At 37.7% G+C, this 20,482-nt stretch overlaps 1 protein-coding gene across 6 annotated transcripts in view; it reads right to left on the reverse strand.

Annotated features, from left to right (window-relative positions):
- VBP1 (VHL binding protein 1) overlaps nt 1-20,482 on the reverse strand; it is a 36,802-nt gene that overhangs the window by 9,121 nt on the left and 7,199 nt on the right. Inside the window, exons 3-23 of one of the 6 annotated variants that reach the window (XM_040084032.2) lie at nt 19,678-19,753; nt 18,868-18,970; nt 18,581-18,674; nt 18,365-18,476; nt 17,249-17,355; nt 16,674-16,715; nt 13,102-13,187; nt 11,966-12,089; nt 11,180-11,316; nt 10,787-10,890; nt 9,998-10,144; nt 9,481-9,540; nt 9,263-9,373; nt 8,459-8,575; nt 8,314-8,344; nt 7,728-7,848; nt 5,796-5,819; nt 5,606-5,662; nt 5,179-5,286; nt 4,560-4,614; nt 284-2,273 (exon numbers count right to left, since the gene is read on the reverse strand). In XM_040084032.2, coding sequence (XP_039939966.1) covers nt 4,600-4,614; nt 5,179-5,286; nt 5,606-5,662; nt 5,796-5,819; nt 7,728-7,848; nt 8,314-8,344; nt 8,459-8,575; nt 9,263-9,373; nt 9,481-9,540; nt 9,998-10,144; nt 10,787-10,890; nt 11,180-11,316; nt 11,966-12,089; nt 13,102-13,187; nt 16,674-16,715; nt 17,249-17,355; nt 18,365-18,476; nt 18,581-18,674; nt 18,868-18,970; nt 19,678-19,753 — 1,776 coding nt within the window. In that variant the 3' untranslated portion in view covers nt 284-2,273; nt 4,560-4,599. Of the gene's footprint in view, nt 1-283; nt 4,615-5,178; nt 5,287-5,605; nt 5,663-5,795; nt 5,820-7,727; nt 7,849-8,313; nt 8,345-8,458; nt 8,576-9,262; nt 9,374-9,480; nt 9,541-9,997; nt 10,145-10,786; nt 10,891-11,179; nt 11,317-11,965; nt 12,090-13,101; nt 13,188-16,673; nt 16,716-17,248; nt 17,356-18,364; nt 18,477-18,580; nt 18,675-18,867; nt 18,971-19,677; nt 19,754-20,482 lie in introns of those variants that run through there. The other 5 variants (XM_040084031.2, XM_040084037.2, XM_040084033.2 and 2 more) reach the window with 5 other exon arrangements.

Raw genomic sequence — 20,482 nt, forward strand, 5'->3', positions numbered from 1 at the left:
GGCTCTGCCCGTGCCTGCGGGGAAGCGCCCTCGTTCTAAAGGCAGCTGCTCTGCCTTTCCCACAGCGGAGAGGAGAAGCCCGACAGAGCAGGCAGGAGCAATGCCTTTCGCGATCTGCAATAAGCATTGCTAAAGGATCACCGGTCATGCCGCCCTGTGTTCGCCCCGCTCCCCGGCCCGTGCCCTTGCACTGAGTTCATGCACTCGCTGCCTCTCTAGGGAGCCCCTGCGCCCCACAAAAGCCTTAAGAACACAAAAAATGATCACGTACGCACACCTTGCATATGCCAAAGTTTATTTTTTTTCCAAAACTTGTTTCATCAAATATGCGGATATGAGCAGTTTTTTAAAAAAATGAACAATTTGCATATTAACAAATTGTGAAGTTCCACAATTAAAATATCAACACAGCCACTCTTGTGCTTAGGCTTATTTTTTAAAAAATTATTCATAGAACATAAATCCTTAGAATTTTTTTTTTCCAGTTTGTGGCTAGTATATTTTCCACACATTCTGTATTCTTATAAAATGAAGGAACTCACATAAAGGAACAGCTGTACAAGAATGCATCTGAAAAAAAAGCAACCTAAATTAACATAGCTCCTTTTAAATAAATATCCAATAAAAGGCACAAACCTGTTATGGGGGAAAACATAACATACAAAACAAGAAGACCTATTAAATAAATAAAGTGTGGATTGGGGTGAGGGAAATCTGTTCCAGCACCTATTTTGTCATTGCTCCAAGATGAGATTCCAGCCAAACATTTGGTAAAGGATTAAGCTCAATCACAAGGATACACATCTGAGATCTACTGAAGGATTTGACGTTACAATTCCTGTTGTAACTGTACCAGTTACTGCAATCTCTTTAAATAAACGATCATGAGAATCTGCATAATGATGCAGCAATGTACAGATCAATGATAAGTCAGATACATCTTCAGTCATAGCAACAAGTTTTCTATACTCCTAGCTATCAGTAATGTATAAATGATAACATGTACAGTTTCCATTGCTCAAAAATATAATCTTTTCAATGGAAATAAACGACTGATACAGTGCCTTTAGATGTTATCCTTACAATACAAACTACCCCAAACAAAGTTTTCCTTTTTATGTACAAATTCAGCACCGATCCACAGTGCAGACTATTCTAATTGTAACCCCCCCTCCCTGTCACACATCAAAATATCCAGCTGGGGATAGATACACCCTGTACTCAATCTTGTAGTCAGAAGTTTTATTGTTGTTACTTTTGTGTCTGTGGTTTTTGCTGTTGGTTTTGTTTTTTCCTTAAAGAAAAGTCCATTTGTTATTTTACCTACAAATATTCCACCACTATGTGCACAGAACAGAGATTTTTCTAGTACACATATCCAAAATTTATTTAAAAAAAAAAAAAAAAAAATCGGTAACTTCTCGGAGGCAAAGTCCAACTATACCTAGAGAACATTAGAAAACCCCAGTTATTTAGAGAGGTACACGTTCAAGTCCAAGAGGCCTCACACAATCCACCTTTCCAAAGTCCCTCAGAAGTTATCCTATGCCATATCCCATGACAGCAGCACCAAGTCCCAACAGTGAGGCTCAAGTGACCCACTAAAGTACAAGAACGCAAAGTGAACAGCACACATCCAAGTCTTCCTCCTTGTTCTCACAAACACGGAGAGACATCTTAGTTATCGGCTTCCTGAAGTATTCAGACCATGATTCTGATCCAAGGAGTTGGAAGGAAAGTCACATTTAGATACATCTCTCTTCACTCATCACAATTACTGTTTGCAGTACAGTCACCCTCAAGAACAACCTTGGTGTTCAAAGTGGGTTTTTTTGTGGAGAATAGCCATAAAAGCCGTAAAAACCTTGACAGCATCCTAAGTCCTTGGTTTTCACTTCTCATGTGTGTTATTTAAACACATACTCTGCCATTTAATGTGTTCCAGTACGTGCACAAGGAAGAGGTGGGCAAAACCCAGTCCTGTGCACTTGTGTGCAGAGAGAAGGTACAAAGCGATCTGTGCTTCTCAAGGATCAAGCTGAAAGCTTGTGTTTCAAAGCATCAAAAGAAGGTAGGTTATAAAGTTTTTAGAAGATACTTTGTGGCTGTTTCTCCTTTTTTAATACTAATAAACTGGTATCAGACAGCTTTGCTACAAGAAAGCAGACCAAAAGAACCACTGAAAGATCCAGAGCAAATCACAAGTAGTGCAAGCTATTATCCAGTACTAAATCCATTTCTGAGCCAGGTATATTCCAAATATCCAGAATGCTCTGAAATAAAGTTATAACAGATATATACTGCTTGCCAGGCATTTATTTGCATATTTTATTAAAATAATGCATTATTACTTATACAACTCAGTATAAGAAAGAGACCTAAGAGCTTACAGTGCTAGGAGCTGCCTGCTTGTAGCGCTCTCACTTCTGCCATTAATGCCCACACATTTATAACTACATGGACTGATCTAATTTGAACACAAGACTTTTGATGGCTGAATGAATCTATGGAATTCACTCTTTTGAAATAAACAGTCCCCTCAACACAACGACCCATTCTAAACAGCATCTATTCCCTCACCATGCGGAGGGCAACTATAGGCACTGGAGAACTCATTGGCTTAAAACTGGACAATTGTTCAACCCAATAAAGATGGATTAAAGCTTAAAGCCCTTTGTAATTCAAACTTGAACGTTAAACTAACATGTACTGGTCCAAATTCTTTCAAAACCAATATACATCAAGGAACACTGTTTTAAATTTCTGCAGGGTTTCATTTTCCAAGAAATTAGCAGTTACAAATTTCAAGGGTTAGGGGGAGAGTTATATTTTGTTTCTTTTGTATTGATTCATTGGGCAAAATATTTACCATAGGGTTAAGAAATACTACTTACTTTTGCACTCTTTGGACAGAATTAAGCATTTGGAAAAAATAGAAGGATTGTTCTCACTCTGAGGAATGTTCTTAAATTTAGAAGTTTTCTACAGGAGAGCTTGACAAGATTCTCAGGCCTATCTGCATTTATGGTGAGAGTGAGAGATATTTCTGCAATTACACGTTCTCCATACTATGCTGGAAGTCTAGTTATTGGAACAATAGAAAACTCAGCTTTAATATTAATCACTATTAGACGTAATTTTACAGGACAGCTTTTCATTGCATTTTGCCACCAAACTTCTGGAGCAAAGGTTGTTCCCACTTCTATCTACTTAATTATAACCACTGGGGGTTTTTAATGCTATCACTTTTTATCAGACAATGAAAAATACAAGATAAGGCATTTTCACAGCCGATTTCAGTTCTGGAGGAAGATTCTTAAGTACAAAATATGCTCCAGAAGTCTGTACACATCTGACCCACTGTGAACAGCAATACTTCATAAATTAGTTGATTTTAAAGATTTTCCTCTCAAAAAGAGTCCAGATTTCTTAACATAGCATTTTTACCTTAAAATTACTACAGAAGAAAAAGATTACTGCAGCATCAAAGAAACAACTATCTAGAAGTTTACACGTATTTACACATTTAAAAATAATTATTTTTGTATGGTTTACAACTAGGTTCTTATTTCAAAAAAAGAAGCACAAGCTATTCTCTGCAGCTGGATAATTTCAAAATGGTCGCCAGCTCACAAGTGTCAGCACAATTGCAAGGTCTGAGTCTTCTGACCTACTGGACTTTAGAAAGAAGAACTGTGTCTCTTGCCTCTGCTGCAGTTATCAACAAGACTGTCAGGCTGCTCCTGTGGTTGTGGCACTGACAAACACCGGCTGCCAAGGCTGCTCTCCCCTGAGCCGTGCTGCGAGGTGCCACCTGCACAGAAGGTGCCCTGGAAGTGCTGCTGGCACCTCTTGGAGGCTGAATGTTCTGGAACACTCTCATTTCCCCTCCTCCATCACAGACTCGCAGCCTTGCTGGCTCTTTTCACTTAGCTCTGTAATACTGACATACCCATGGAGCAACTTATTATTTTTACTATATCTGTCTATCAATTATGTGTCTTGTTGATTCACAGCATTTCAAACTCACACTATAAAGTTTGCAAATTACTATAAGCTATTCTGATGTGAAAAAGCTGTCTGATTTCACACAATGTTGGCCTGGTGATAATGCAAACATTGCTCTATCAGAGTATTTATTAGAGCACATAAAAATTTTATTGCTCATCTCGATTTCGTGTTGTGTCTTGGTTACAACAGCCACAGAATTTATGAAAGAAAATAAATAGCTTTGACATTCTCAGTCAATTCCTAAGGTAATCCACTGAGGACTAAGGTTGTAGAGCAATCGTGTAACCTTCTCCTTGATTTTGAACATGATAATCCAGCTTGCACCTTCTGAGTCAACCTCAATAAAAATACAGTTTTCTGCTGAGCAGTTAAAAAAAAAAAAAAAAATCAGGAAACAAACATGACTTCACACTGCAGTGACTGTTATAAACCAGAATCTCTAAAGCATTGCAGTTCAAAATAATATTGTATTATACAGGGAATAAACAGTTGCCCTGTTCAGGAATACATCATAGAAAGATTGAAATTCAGTCTTTTCATTTTTTTACCAGTATTTGGTTGTTCTCACATCTTGTTGCTTTGGTGGCTCTACATAAACTGTATCTGTGGAACAAAGATTACATATTAATGCCACTTACATAACAAATGCTTTCCCAGTGTTTTAGAATAAACAATCTGTTTGGCTGCCTCGTTACTTTTAAGTTAAGTCTATAGGCTTTGGCACTTTAAAAAAACCCAAAGAACATTAAGACCAGTGTATTTGGGTGACAGGAGAACAGTTTTTCCAGCGTGAATGATCTCCTGTCCATACCTTTTTCCACTCTCACATCACCTGATCCTTCAAGAAGCTTCCAGCACTGGTCTGGTCAGCATTGACTAAACCAAGTATCCAGCCAGTGTCATAGGGACACTAAAGCCTACACACCTTCACCACTCCTGTTTACTTCATATTGAAACAGTGAGAGGTAAAAAACTGATTTTTACTTTCCTCCTTGCTTCCTGCAATTCCATCACCTGAATTTGCCTCCTCACCAGCAAAAGCTGCTGCCCTTGACTGAGGAACCCCTCACTCTGACATGAAGAAATACACCAGCAGCCTCTCGTGAAGCATTTGGGTGTTTGCAAGGTGAAGTCTCAATGCCAACAGGATTAAAGAGCACCATTCACCTGAGTTTCAGAAACAGGTGCAAAGGGATTTGTTGGCCTTAGACCAGGCTGTGTGTACATCATTGAATGGGGTGCCATCAAAGGAGCAGCTCCAACCTGAGGAGGTACCTGTGAGAAAAACAAAACCAAAAACAATTATATAAAATTCAAACTGCTTCCACGAGATACATCTTTTTGCATTGTAAGTATAGTAGAAAAGAAACATACAGACACACACAGAGAACAAAGTCAAAGCTTTTAAAAACTGCCACAATACCAATCTCAGAGTCATCTCTTTCAATGCAGTGTGAGAAACATACCAGATTTCACACACTATTGCCAACACATTTAATTTTCAGGATGGTTTGAACATCATAATCCATGACATGAAACCCATTGGCAGAGACAACTCAGTTTTCAGGAATACAAACCCAATCATGCTTCTTACCATTCCATATACAGGCACTTGAGGTGTGGTCAATGGGTATGTGATAGGAGCAGGTACCTTTAATCAAGAAAATTTTAAATTTTAGAGAAACTCATGCATATTTAGTAATATATATGTAAAAAAAACTTTGAAAAAACATGTATTTTTCAGTACTACAAAGAACCAAGGTATTTACAAGAAATTGACTTACATATCCAGGATAGTGTACTCCATTCTGGCATAGCAAAAGGATAAGACAGAAAATTATTTAATAGGTATTCATGCTGGAAATTCTAACTAAGGGATGGATTCAAGTCCAGTACCATAACCGTTTTTAACTATGCTCATTTATTAAAGCAATTAAGGTGTGAGGGGAAAAAAGTGCAAGGACAGTAACATCAGTTGTTATGCTTAGAAAGTTACCACCAGTACAATTTACAGCAAAATTAGAAATTTTACTATACCTAGCCAGACTAGAGCATATTGCCTGCACAAGCACGTGTGTGAGAAGCTTTTAGAGGGCATGGCATGCAATGCTCCTTCTTCCTGCCGTTTTTAGAGAAGAGCATAATAAAAAAAGAAAAAAAAGCCAAGAAAGCCAATGATCATTTGGCTTAAGAAGCGAATAGCAACAGATGTTCAGTCAGGTGGACGCTGCCCACACACTAACATCTGATGTCAGCACACATGACAGTATGGAAAAGGGAAAATGAAGAGCATTTCAAGCCTTGTATCAGGCTATGTTCACAGGCACAGCAGTGCACGTGCTTGGTAAGGCCATGCTTTGTTAAGCAGTGCTGACTACACTGCAGCCCACGTGCTGGAACACTTGGCTCTGGGGTAGGATGCTGTGGTACATGAACTGGAGGGATAGTTCTGAGTGCCAGAGGCCACCCAGGACACTGAGACCTTTGCAGCTCTGGGGCACAGATTTTAAAGAGGCTCAGAGCTGAGCTAGATCTTCATGTCAGTAATTACTGGCAGTTTCAGAAAAATGCATGATCAGACAGCTGGCATAAAGCACTCAAATGCTTAGACCTGGTGAACACATGAAATAAAAAAGGTAACTTTAAATCCACAGTGATCAACGGGTACTAAGGTACCCTCTGCGTTCCAGAAATAAAAATGCGTCAGCACTCTAACAACACATTCTAAAGCACCTAGAGGGGATATTGAGACTGTATGGTCTCCAAACATCGCACATAAAAGTGCAATACAACTTTGCCCTTTCATCAAATTTTTTCTTCTCATTTTTCAGTCCAATACTGGATTTATACTGTATTCAATTTCTCTAATTCTGAATGGGCACAGTCGTGTAAAACAAGGAAAATAGGCATTAGAGGCAAAAGTAGGCTTAGTGCAAAATTAAGTCAGAAGCAGTCCAAAATTCACAGCAAATGTAATTATCCTAGCTGTCTATATAACTGAGATGAATATTTACTTCCCTCTTAGTTATATTTTAGAAGGGATTCATATTTCTATGAATATATTATGAATACAACACACTTGAAAAATTTCTTTTAAAAGCAGAGAAAAGTCAGTTGCCTATAAATATCCCACCTAGAAATGAAAACTTTTCATTTAAATAACTATAAAAGATACACTTAACATTTTGTACTGTGTTAAAAATGTGGATTTGCTGTTGAGCATTACTGAAAGTCCAAAATGCTGCATTTTTTAAGGTGTCTTGCAGGGCTTGCAGCAGTGTTTCATGATAAAATTAAAAAAGGAGCTAAGACTGGAAGGACAGAAATTTTGCCCTTAAGACACAATCTCTGGATTCTTAAAGGTGAATTTTTATGTGCACATGTGCATGGGAGGGGGAGTGGGAGCATCTCAAACATGCACATCAGGAATTTTCTGGACTGAGATCATTTGTTTCAATCCCAAAGGAATTTATGAACTGAGACAGGTAATCAGCCTTTCACTTGAGATGTAAGTCCTTAATGCACAAGTTTTTCAGTGAGGGGAAATAAAGCACGCTAAAATCTCTGCCTCATTCACTAAGATCCTATGATCCCGTAAGCATTCCCTGCTACCCCCAAGTCTTGTATCAAATGCCTTTGCTGTTCTTTATAAATGACTGCAAGCAGAGAAGCAGCGTTTGCTAGAAGGAAGTGTGATTTCTCAGCAGAGGAATTACCATGTGTGGAATAGTGGGTAAGGGAGTTGGGTTCCACGTGGTTGATGTGCTTGTTTTTGCTTGCCAGTTTGTTCCACCAGTCAGTTTTTTCTCCGTAGGCTGAGACCACTGCATATCTGATCTAAAACGAGACCATGTTGTTAGTTTTCATGGAGAGGCAACAGCTAGAGTAGAGCAGCAGAATGGGCAACCCAAACATGCCTTAATGCATGCACACAGCTGAAATCTATGAAGAAACTCAGAATTTCAGTAATTACTTATGTACCTCTTTTCCAGTGTGAAGTCTGGGGGTTCTGTTTGTGTTAAAAATGAATTACCGGTACTGCACTGTGCCTATAACAATTAACTGGAATTTGATATAACTTTTATAGTGTTTCATAAAAAAACAGCACTTGCAAAACTAATTAAAGTGAGCTAATTTAAAAGTTATGGTTGGGTGTGTTACGATTACTGACCACAAACACACTGTTCCAATGCACTTCTCAGTTATTTCAGATTGTTTCAAGAGATGAGATCCTTGCCATGTTAGTGCCAGAGACTATCAAATAGTCACGTGAGAATATTCTCAGTACATATATGCACTTACTTTTTGGATGGAGTTCCTCCAAACCCAAGATCTGTGGGGGAAAAGAGACAAAATCCTTAAGCATTTTAATTTGGGAGGGGAAAAAACCCCTTGTTTTGCTTTCAGTCACAAATGGGAAAGTTAACTTTTCAAGTTTCACACTTACTTCCTACTAGATTAGCAAGTGAAGAGTCGAGGTCATTGGCCAGAATTTTTCCACTTTGCTGGCTGGCTCCAGTGGCTCTTTGATTTTGTGGTGGTACTGTGGGTTGCAACACATCATCTAGGAAGTTAAAACCTAAACAAAGAAAATAAAAGCAACTGTTAACAAAATGGTTACACTGCATTTAATAAATTACATCCATAGGCCAGGGAGGTATTTTCTTTACAAAACACTAATTTGAGTATTTATATGCGAAGGTACAACATGATGGAATTATTTAAGACTTTGACAGAAGCACAGTTTTTATTTAACTTCTTACTTTTTATGGAATAATATATTGTACCTACTAATCTAAAAGGATCTTTAACTGTACTTCAACAACAGTTTGCTATGCAGAAGAAAAAGCCTCTAAGTCAGAGACTTGGTAGATATTGAGAAATGTTCAGATGTTCAAGAAACACAAGCAGCTGTGCACTTCTGCCAGTGCAGTGCCTCTGAAGGGGGTCAAGAGAAAGCACAGAAGACAAATGAACACGAGCTTACCCGTGAGGAGACATCCAGCGGGCCACAGCCAAGGATTGTTCCCCCAGAGAGAGAGGAAACAGTTATTACAGAGAGAATTAAATCATTCAAAGCTAATTTTAAAATAAATAACTACTGACAACTGAACTGATTGCCTCTTATCAGCCCATAATCACCTTGCAAATATATTAAGTTATTAAATTTCTGACTGCAATAGCAATTATGCTAAATTGTTAAGCAATTTTTTGCCTGTAGGGTATAAATTAGTCATAAGGCAGTTTTTACCACTTGCAGTCCTGTACTCTGGTGCTGTGGATTTTCCTCCAAAAACAGCATCAAAGTCCACATTAATTGTTGAAGAGGTGGTACTCGGAGAAGCTGAATGAAGAGGAAAACCTGAAAAAAAAAGTTGAGTAATGAAATACACCCATGAAGTAAATACCACTCATTCCAGTGAAACCAGAAAGTTTTAAAAAACAACAACAACAAAAAAATCAAATTACCATCAACAGTCACAGGATGATACACAGAAGCATATGTTGGTTTATGACCACTAAAGTCATCTTTGCAAAAAGAGAGAAGAAAATAAGATCAGTTTTAAAGATAAAAAAGGAAGAGGGAGCCTAACAATTAAGTCTGCAGTTAAAATTCAGGAAATTCTACTATTACAAAAAGGGGTTTTTTTTAATTTTAAAGATTTGAAAAGCCAAGTATCTCCTGCATTCCCCATTAGAAAAGAGAAAGGAGGCTGCGGTTTTAAAGAAATCTGCAGATTTCAGCTGCAAGTCTTGGGATGTCTAGACTGGGCAGGCAGAACAAAATAATAGCTTATTTCAGCTATAGAAATAAACATTCAAGGAAACATATAATTTACTACACCTGGAATTAATGCACCACTTTCACTTGATATTAAAAAGTGAAGACTGGCCCAAACCCAAAAAAGATGACATGGCCCACATTATTAGCATTATCATTTCCAGTTGCAAATAAATTACATGGGTTTTTTTGGGTTTTTTTTACCACTAAACAGTTCCACTGTTTGTTTGGAGGAAAAAGAAGAATTGATGAAAGGGGTGGCAGATTTTACAGCTTCTTCAACTGGCTTCATGTCAAAGATGTCCAGATGAGGTGGAGAACCAACACAACCATTTGAAGACGAGAAAGGACCTTTCAGATGCAGGAGTGAAGGAAAGAAGACAGAGTACAAATAATGGAAAAGAAAAACAGACTGAAATGATTGAATATGAGAATCTCTAGACAAAGTCAAATCGTAAATATTCCACCTAATGATCAAAGTTAGATACAAATTTTAGATAGATATTATCTAGAGATAAATTTTCGATACAAATTTGTAGTTTCAGATAAAAATCCTAACAGCTCTCTAGAGAAAATAATTCTAGTATTGACACTGGGTGGGAGGGGGAGAAAGACAGAAAATCTGTCACAGAAATTAGATGCTACATTTTTGGCTTCAATAATCTACATTTTAAATAGCATATAGAAGTATTAATTCCACCTATTAAAATACAAACATTTTAGGGTGTTAACACTGCCTTCTTTTGGCATTTAAGCCATTTCTCTGACATCTAACCTGACCATTCTTTGGAAGGTCGAGTGAAGAAACTGAGGTCCACTAATGCTGTGTACAAGAAAGTTTGTCAGAATTTTCACATTATTTACTTCATATTTTGTTATGAATATTTGGATGCAAAAGAGTTAAGGTTTAAGATGCAGATTCAATGAAGTATGAACCTTGTATTCTAAGAATTCCCTTATCATTTAGACAGTCGAATCGAGGTATGAGCTCACCTCCCCAAGCACTGCTTGCTGATGTTGATATAGCTGGAGTACTTTGCACAGTTGGAACAAACGCAGGCTGAAGATCAAAAAGATCACTAGAAAGGTTGGGCATGCTGAATAAGAAATAAGAGAGAGAGAAATATGAAGATGTGTAACAGCCATTGTATTCCTGGTTTATGAACACTCATACCAATCTCATTTTCTCTTATTTGCTAGCAGCCCATCAACAACAGTGATACAACTGGTAATTAAGCACTTACTGACAAAATTCCTGTGGGTACATCAAGAAAACATCAGCCAAAGGTCCCTGAGAGGTAACCAGGATCAGTTTTGCAGCAGATTGTGCAGCTACAGGTCAGTGCAGTAGTTTCTGTTTCTTTCAGAGAGCAAAATATCTCTCACCTATTTGTTGTGGGTGCTGGTGCAGCAAAGAGGTCAACAGCTACAGTGGTATTCACACTTTTTCCTGATAAAGTGCTTGGGGATGCTGATGTGGAAGTGGAATTTGATACCACAGAGATTTCTCTTAATCGCTGCTCCTGAAAGATGAGAGAGACAGCTGGCATTTTACTCTTATTAATTTATTATCATTTCAGTCCTGGAGATCTTTTCCAAGAAGAAAATTTTAATTATGGTCTTAATAAATAAAAAACTTTATAAAAGAAAAAGTCCTAAAAACAGAAAAGTAATTGAAATTAGAGAGAAGGGTATTTGTTTTAAAAAAAACATGTAAAAATCAAGGTGAGACTTGATGTTCTAAGTAATTATTTTTCAATCCATATCTGCCTAAAGTAAATCACTTCTAGTCAAGCTACACATTCCAGGCTCCCTCCACAGCCACTCAGAGAAACAGCTCAATGGATCTTTGCTCAGGAAGAATCATCTCCCTATTTCATAAATCTCTTCATGTTTCAGCTCAGATGTTCAAAAATCAGTGTGACAATGTGCAACCCCATAGTAACATAGCAATGTAACACCCTTGTTTAAATTAATTTCACGTTTACACCCCTCACTACTTCTAGCTATGTTCACCGCATTTTTACAGCACTGGTCAAAGCACAGGTGTGTGTTTTACACAGCTCACATTCATCATAGAAAACAGAATGATCTTGCAAGCTTCCTCACCATACACTATTATATCCAGTTACAAAAAATCTTGGAATACAACACTTATTAAAAACATCCTACCTTAAGTGCCTGCAGTCTAACTTGCTCTTCCTCCAACGCCTGCTGCTTTTCTTTCTCATCCATCCGGCTGAATGACATCCCTGTACTGGCAAGTGTGGAAACGGCACTGGATAGGGCACTGGCTCTAAAAAGAGAAATAATTAAAAAAAAAATTATTAAAAACTCCACAGTCAGGAATACACCACTTACAGTTTAATCATCAAGTGCCTTATCTAGCTGTGTGTCATCCTCCTCCCCATCACTGCTTCCCTTACTCTCTGGTACATAAGAGCAGACACCCCAAAAACAGTTTGGGGACAAAGAGGCATGAGTACAGAATGACTCCCTCGAGTTCCAGCAGGTAGGAACTGGAAAATGTGGGACACAGCAGTTGTCTTTCCTCTTTGAAGCTAGACTAGAATGTAATTCAAATGGCAGAGGCACAGAAAGCTGGTGTGTACACTATGTAACAGCAAAGTACAGCATTATACATGTGAAACAGAATATTGGGGCAATGATCCTTAGATTCTTGAAAAAAATAATCTGAGGATAAAGAGTAAATTGGGAACATAGCTCAGCCTGATACATTTCTCAATATCTACCAAGTTTCTGTGGGACAATGTCTACGCCAAAAGAGATCTCTAATTCAGTCAGAAGTATTTTCATGCATACTGACACTGTACTTGACAGAAATAGTAACACAACTTCTTACAGCACAACACATCTACGCCAATTTGGCTGTTCTGAGGAAGGGCTAAAGAATTTTTATGAGAAGGTTAAGATAAATTCATGGTCTGAGAGGTAGACCACAAATATATAAATAGTAACAATTCAGATAAATACCATCCTATCTTGGGTAAGAATCCAAACACCTTATAAAATGTTACAAGTCAAACGACTTTAAAAAAGCTAAAAAGATTAATATACAGTTGAGTGGTTTACTACAGCATAACCAGAAGTCTGTCTGAGACACAGGCAGACATAGCTACATTTCAAATGTGGCTAAGCTATCAGACTATTACTCACTATATTTCTAGGAAGATACATTCAGAAGTGAATAAAAATCAAGACCACCACTTGACAGAATCCTGAAAATTGGTAGAATGACAATGACAAATCTTAAGTACAGGCATTGTTGTAATTCATTGGGTGCTCACCTGCTGGCAGCAGAGACTTCCTTTGTTTTCTTTCCCTCCACAGAAGCCAAATGCTGTTCCAGTGCCTCGAGCAAGCTGCTGGGTGCCTAAAATTAAAAGTATTTATAAAAACACTGCTTCTATCAACACATCATTGTTTAGTACACAGGTTTGTTTTCTCCCCAGCTAAAACCAAACAACATCTCACACATCAGTAATTGTGCCTTTGGGTTTTGCTGCCATCCTACACACCCAAACTCCATCTACTCAGTGGCGGCTCCTTAAAAGGAGTGGGACCACAGAGGCAGGAAGGAAGGATTCCCCACAGTGGCTCTGCTTCTGTGCATACAAGGTAAGATTCTTGGCTCTGGCAACAGTATTTGCTATGTTAGAATAAACAGAATAATCAGAGCTGATGAAGCACTACTCCCTCAAACTCACAGAAGTCCCCAAACAAAGACCTGGCATTTTTGATCTACTTTCCCGAGTAACAACAAAACCCCAGTCACTCTCCATTCAAATATTTACAGTGAAAGGCTTGCAGCAGAAACACCTGACAACAGCAGGATGTTGGGTTTGATAGAACAGGGAATCAAGTCCAATCTGATCCCAAGGAACTACTGCAGACTGAGTAACCGTACAATAAACCAACTCAATTACCTAAGTGAAATAAACCCTCCTGCAGACTTAGATGAAGGGAATGTACCTCTAAAATTTAAATCTATTTGCCAGTCAGTCATCCTCACCTGGCAGGGTTTCAGAGACATTAAGCCTCTCTTACCACTTGCCAACTTTCAGGAGGTAGAACAGATATAACAGGCATTGTTTGGAGGAAAAACAAACTTGCCCTTGCTAGCCCTTCTGTACCAAAAGCTAGAACAAGGCATTTCCTGGAAAGAGGAAAATATTATTACAAGCCTTTGGCAGACAAGCTCCCCTTTGAAATACTGAGCACAATTCTAGCTTCCCACTTTCAGTGAAGGCAAATTTAAGTTAGATGAATCAAGAGATTAAAAAAAAAAAAAAAAAAAAAAGGCATCAGAATAATCCTATAGAACTGCTTGTCTTAAAAGACCTGAGCTTATATTTCTTAAGTAGAACGAGGTAAGCTAAGACAGTGTAGTTACCTCAACAACAGGTCATGAATAAATTCAGTGTTTGACCTAGACAGCTAAATCCCAAGGGGGACACTTTGAAGTACTCTTTTGGAAAGGTATCAGGGACAAAAAAAACCAAAAAAACAACCAAACAAAAACAACAAGCAAAAAAAAATAAAAACAAACCCAAACAAAACAACCCCACCACAAACAAACAAACAAAAACCCCAATCAAGCCAAACCTCCCCATATTGTTACCTTTCAGGAGGCACAAAAGCTTGCAAAAGGCATTGCATGGCACAGCTACTTAGATAATCTTAGTAACAGGAGACTATGCCCTAATTCCAGAAAGCTTTTCCTTGTCTTTTCTTCCTCCCCAAGCCATTCAAACTTATCTGCATGGAAATGCATATTCTGTACTTACTTTTTCTAAAACCCTCCTAACAACCCCCTCAACCACAAGAACTAAAGCAAACAATCCAGTAACCTCCTCTGAACTTTCTCACTACTGCAGATATCCAACAAAGCATCAGACTTGGAGTGAACAGGGAGTTTTATGTCAGAAATTACACCTGGGCTAATCCAGCCACTGACTTGAGAAAAGCTGTATGTATTTCATGATTCTCCTCCACCCCCCACCCCCCAAAACATGACAGACTAACATCCATACAGAGGGAAACAACCCAGTTATGTTCATGAACAGCTATTAACAGAAAGCAACATCACTGTGAAACAGAGCACTTACAAAGGAAAATATTTTCTTCACAGAAACAGGCAAAAGTGGCAGTATTAAGAAGCTCCAGCAAGTCCTTTTGAAGTGGCATTAAATGGATGTACAATTACTCAGCTCATACTAAATGTCATGAAATTTTCTGTCTGAGTGGAATGCTTAACAGTGGCATTGAAATTGCCAAAACGCACAGGATGCTGAGGTCTACCACCGGCTCAGAATTGCTTTTCTCATATAAATGCACTTACAACAAAACAGCTGAGCTATTAGAAATAAAATGTCGTGGGCAGAGTAGATATTCAGTATTTTCTCACTGAAAGTTTCAGATAAAAAAAGCAGCAAAATGGAGTTAAATACCCCTATTCCCAGTAAATAAAAAAACCCCAGTTGCTTCCAAGAGCCTTATAATGACCCAATTAAGTGGACAAGTGCACACTAACCCAGTGAGGTATAAATAACTTCAGACTTGAGTATAATGTGATTAGCGTAATACAGCCCAGCTGAATACTGCAGCACTAATCAAAAGACAAAGTACGACGCTACGATCAAACACCAAGAGAAAACTTCAAACTAATGTTTTCAATCATTACCTGCTCTTACCCTGATGGTTTCAGTCATATTTCTTTTATGCCACACAGGCAAGTTCTTAAAGTGATTAATATTAAATGCTAGGAGCAAGCATTAGAGATTTGTGCTTTGAAGCATGCACAGTTTCAGATGGAAATTCTACTGCAGGCAGTAATGAACACCACTGACAATGGAAGTCTGTGGCTTGGGTTTGATTTCCATATTAAAAAGACACTGATTAAGGTTAGGCAAGTCTTCACACTAGATATATTCTTCATGATTAACCCATGAAGTCTAATTTCAAGAAGCTCGTGTAGGGTTAGACGTGTCTGTTCAAACATTACACAGCAGAGTTTTAGTTTCTCACTGACTGCACTCTAACAGCTCTGGTACTCGAGCTCTAAGGCAGTTTGTGCCCAAGTCTCCTCAGGCTGTTCACTGCACCCTGCAGGTTACTCTGTGCTGCAGAAATAATGACAAACACTCTGCTCTGTTGGATCGGCCCTGGGTGGGAAATAAAACATCCCTATAAACTGAAGGGACTCACAAAGAATAACCTTGTTGGCCTCTGTGGACTCTCAGTGCTTCCCATTCCCCAGCTCAAACCATTTTCTCACCTCCTTTCTGCCCAGTTTATCCTCACTGGAAGGTGTTTTCCTGCAATTCCACCTTTCAGACTGAGTTTTCCAGCATTTCACATGTCCCTCATACTACTGAGTATAATCAAAGCCAGCATTAAGGGCTGATATAGCAACATCAAATTTATTCTTCAGACTTAAGGAGACAGAAAAAAAAAAAAAATCAATTGAACCAGTTCAGTGTCATCTTTAAGTGTGTTGGAAGACTAAGTTAGAGTGAAATATAAGATTTTCCTCTAGGTATGTATGTAGGTATTTCCTCTAAATACTTCTGGATAACCTGCCAACGAATCCTCTGTGATAAAAACCCAGAAGTTCCTGAAAAATATTATTTTCTATGGGTTTTATTGCTTTAAACAATCAAAAATTCTCATTAAGAGCTGCAAAGTGTAAGTATTGAATACACTTAATCCATGTGAGAAGCTGCTATACATATTTCCCACATATAAATACACACAAGAGAATACAGTCTCGAGATGAATGATTACTATGATACATATCAACCCTTAAAAACACAAAGAACAAAATAATCGGGTTAATCAATATGCAATGTACACTGACCTGAGTAAGATCTGGAATGTCACCCTGATCAATTCCAACTTGCTGGGTTTACAAAAAGAGAAGGAAAAACAAAGCACATTACTACATGCAATGGCAGTGAAAATAAATCCCAGCAGTGTCTGAATGTTACCATAGAAGCTATGTATAAAAGGGATATTCGTAATTTTCTGAACTGGTACAAGTTTCACTAGGAACACACCTTAGAAATCACAAATGTGTTAAACTACATCTCATTAAACTAGTTCTCAATTATCAAGCACTTACAGTAAAGGAAAGCTGTATAAATATCTTTAAATAGACTGTAACAATCAGTTTATACATTCTGGAGCATTGATAAAATTTATAATGATCCTTCAGAAAGTTTACTATGTGGTCTGCCCAATAAGAAGGACACCCAAGAATCCCACTCCATGTTAACAAGCATACACAATCTTTAAAATACCCAATCTCTAGAGTACTTCCTTCTATAGTGAAGTTAAGCAAACAATCTGTTTAAAGGTGTTTCCATGAATATTGATACTATACCAATACAGACAGCTAAATTATATCCTTTCTGTACACATAGATTTATTTACCTCTGCTACTTTGAGGAACTCTGACAATTTGGTCATTCTGGCTAGAAATTTTTTGTAAATATCCAAGCCTTCTTTGCACTGGTTCTTCTTCATATCAAAATATCTTTCTGAGGATGCAAATAAAACTCTTGTAAGACAATACTTTCCCCAGCAAAAAGCTGACACAGTATTGTAGAAGTTAATTTGACACAAGCTTCAGTAAAGAGAACAGACAGAAGCACCTCAAAGCTATTCAGATTTTCAAGCTTACAGGAATATCTGAAATCTTTTATACTAAGTCAGTCAATACAAACCCACTGATTTTTCTGTTTCAATGTATTAGACTATAAGGCAAAAATTTATTAAACATGGATGTGAATCAGTGCAAATTGTTAAATTAAGTATTATGGTGAATATTTTCAAAAAGTCAGCTTATTAGCTGGCAATGAGACAAATTATTTTACCATTTGAAAATATTCCTGGTATTTATTTCCCTTTTTAGACCCTGTATCAATATATTTTGATACTAAACTGACCTACCAAAAGGAGCATCAAACACATCCTTTACTTTTTATGGTTTTGCCCTGTATACTTCTAAATACGGCACTCAGTAACAACAATTAACAGAACAAACTGATGATTTCATTGATAAATTTGCTTAAATAGTAATGAAGAGGCTTTGCTAAGAGCTTATTACCCTTTTAAAAAACCCCTACACTTCATCTCATCAGCTCAGGCAGATTCAAGTACCAGTCAAAGGTGACCAGTCAAGTTTTAAAGAAAGTACAGGAAAATAGAATTCAGCCATACTGTGAGTACATGAAATACTCAAAACGCCCCATATCTCACCAAACCTTTATAGTCCAGTTGCAAAGGTTATCCATTGCACTTTCATGGTATTTTTGTTTCAGTCTCACCAATCACCCTCTGATTTCACTTTCTGTTTCAACATGTATTCTTCCAGGTAGCAGTGGATGTGTAAGCTATGCTCCTGGTCACTAAAGCTAAGACAAGCTTCATTTAACAGCAATAGAGCAGAGACAATTTATTAAGAAACTGCAGTCAGAAACTGTCTATGTTCTTTAATTTTCTCACTATCTTTCACAAAATTCAAAAGCTAAAAAAATTCTCACATACCTAAAAGATTAATAATCCCCTCATTGTATGCTGCAAAAAGTCTAATGGAATCTTTAAAGAGGAGCATAAAGGCAGCATTTATAACACCATTTGTTAGTTCATTTGGATTTGCCTGTGTAGAAAGCAATGAGAAAGTAAATTAGTATTTAACAAAATAATGAAACTCTCACTTCAAAATGAGAGAGTATTACTTAACACTGAGCTTAAAGTACTTACATCGAAATCAAGGAGTGCATCCAGCTGGTTCTGTATGATTGGAAGGGTTTTCAGAAGCTTTTCAGGATTCATAGTTCTCATCACTCCATCTATCCTACAGAGTTAAAAGACACACATTTACAAGACACAGACATCTCAGCACACACTGTACTGTTTCAACAACCCAATATTGCTTTAAAGAGCCAAAAGAACACCATTCTATGCCGAGCTCAAGAACAACTGTGCTCCTCCTTGTCCCACCCCCTGCAAGAGGAAGGGTCAAACAGAAGTAACAGTAGTAGTCTTACCCTCTTTTCATTTTGGTGAAGTCAACTGCTACAAGTCTATAGGAAAGTGCTTTTTCATTCAAGTATCTGCTGTATCGCCTAATGAAGGTAGACATATCATAGCCTAAAAGTGAAACATTTGTCAGTTAGACATTTTGAAAGGGTACAGTTTTTCAGTTCTTCTCAGGAACTCTTCTCCTACTAGTCTATTTTACATCAGGTTGCACAACAAGTCCTTCCTAGGCACTTCCCAGGATCTTGAGATGTGACATTTGTTCCTTCTCAAGTTGCTAAGATTAGGAAACTATTTGTTGCAATTATGAGAATAAACACCTCAACACAGTAAAATATTAGACAAGAACTGAGCATAAAGCAGTTATTGTTAGTATGTTCTTGAAATTAAAATAAAAATGTACCCCTCATAAAATGCTGAAGAGTTTGGTAACTTATCTGCCATCCCTCAAAACCCACATAAAAACCTAAAAATGTGTTCTACCACTAGCAAGTAATTAAAGGACTTATCAACAAAACTTATTATAGTGCTGATAATTCATCAGGTTTATTCTAATGAGCACCAAGAGTTCAGTTTGTAAGATTTACAGTTGTGTGCACAGTGTCACATACATTACAGTCAGATTTCTAGCACTCACCTAGGTAACTCAGAATCTCACTTTACCGGTGTCTGCACTCTTGGCTGGACATCCTTTGGTCTCACACAATAAAGATCGAAACACCCTTCCATTTAAATGTCATTTAGCTCCTAGTGTGCACTGACACCAGCACCATCACAGAGAATAAAAGGAATAATTTCCTTCAGTGAAAGATCCTTACCCTGCATGGCACTTTTGTCCAGGTAGTTATTTAAGTTGAACAAAGTGTTCCGGGATGCAAGATACTGGATAAAGCGCTGTTGGTGAAGAAAAGGTTGAGACTGTAATTGTTGTGAGTGTCAAAACATAGAAGCATATTACTGTTTCTAGTAACCTCTATCTACAACATAAATTAGTTAAAGGAACAAATTTAGAGGAAAACCTGAAAATACTCATTAGCAAAGCCTCTGAAGTCCAAAACTTAATTTGGCAGAAATATAAATTCAAACTAAGCAAAGAGACATTACTGCTCATGAACAAAATACAAATAATCCTAGAGGAAGCTGCCTAGTTAACTTTGTACTTTAGAGCAGACAAGCTGGAAAACACAAACCAAAAATTATCCAAGCTTGCATTATCCAAGCTCCTGAAGTTTGACATAGCTCAGCTGCTGTAGTGTGAAGAGCACACTGTGTTTTACAGGTCATTTCAATCAAGCTCACAGAGCTGTGCAGAGAGGACGAACACCAAGCTTCCACAGCAGTTTAATGGCTGGAAAGCACTTTTAAGAATCATCACTCCAACTTACCAGTGGTCAATAATCATTTCTTAGGTCAGTGACCACACATAGGATCAGAACTGTCACCTGACCAAAGTTTAGCTTTTAACATAAGGCTTGTGCAAGAGAGGCTACATTTCCAACTCCATGTTATTAGTGACTAGGAAGCTTTTAATAAATTGTGATGAAATAATTTAAGTGAATTAAATGCAGTAGAACGACGTTTCAGAGGAATGTTAACAGCAGTAACAGCCCATTAGATGATGTC

Source organism: Hirundo rustica, chromosome 21, assembly GCF_015227805.2.
Source record: "Hirundo rustica isolate bHirRus1 chromosome 21, bHirRus1.pri.v3, whole genome shotgun sequence".
Classification (NCBI taxonomy): Eukaryota; Metazoa; Chordata; class Aves; order Passeriformes; family Hirundinidae; genus Hirundo; species Hirundo rustica.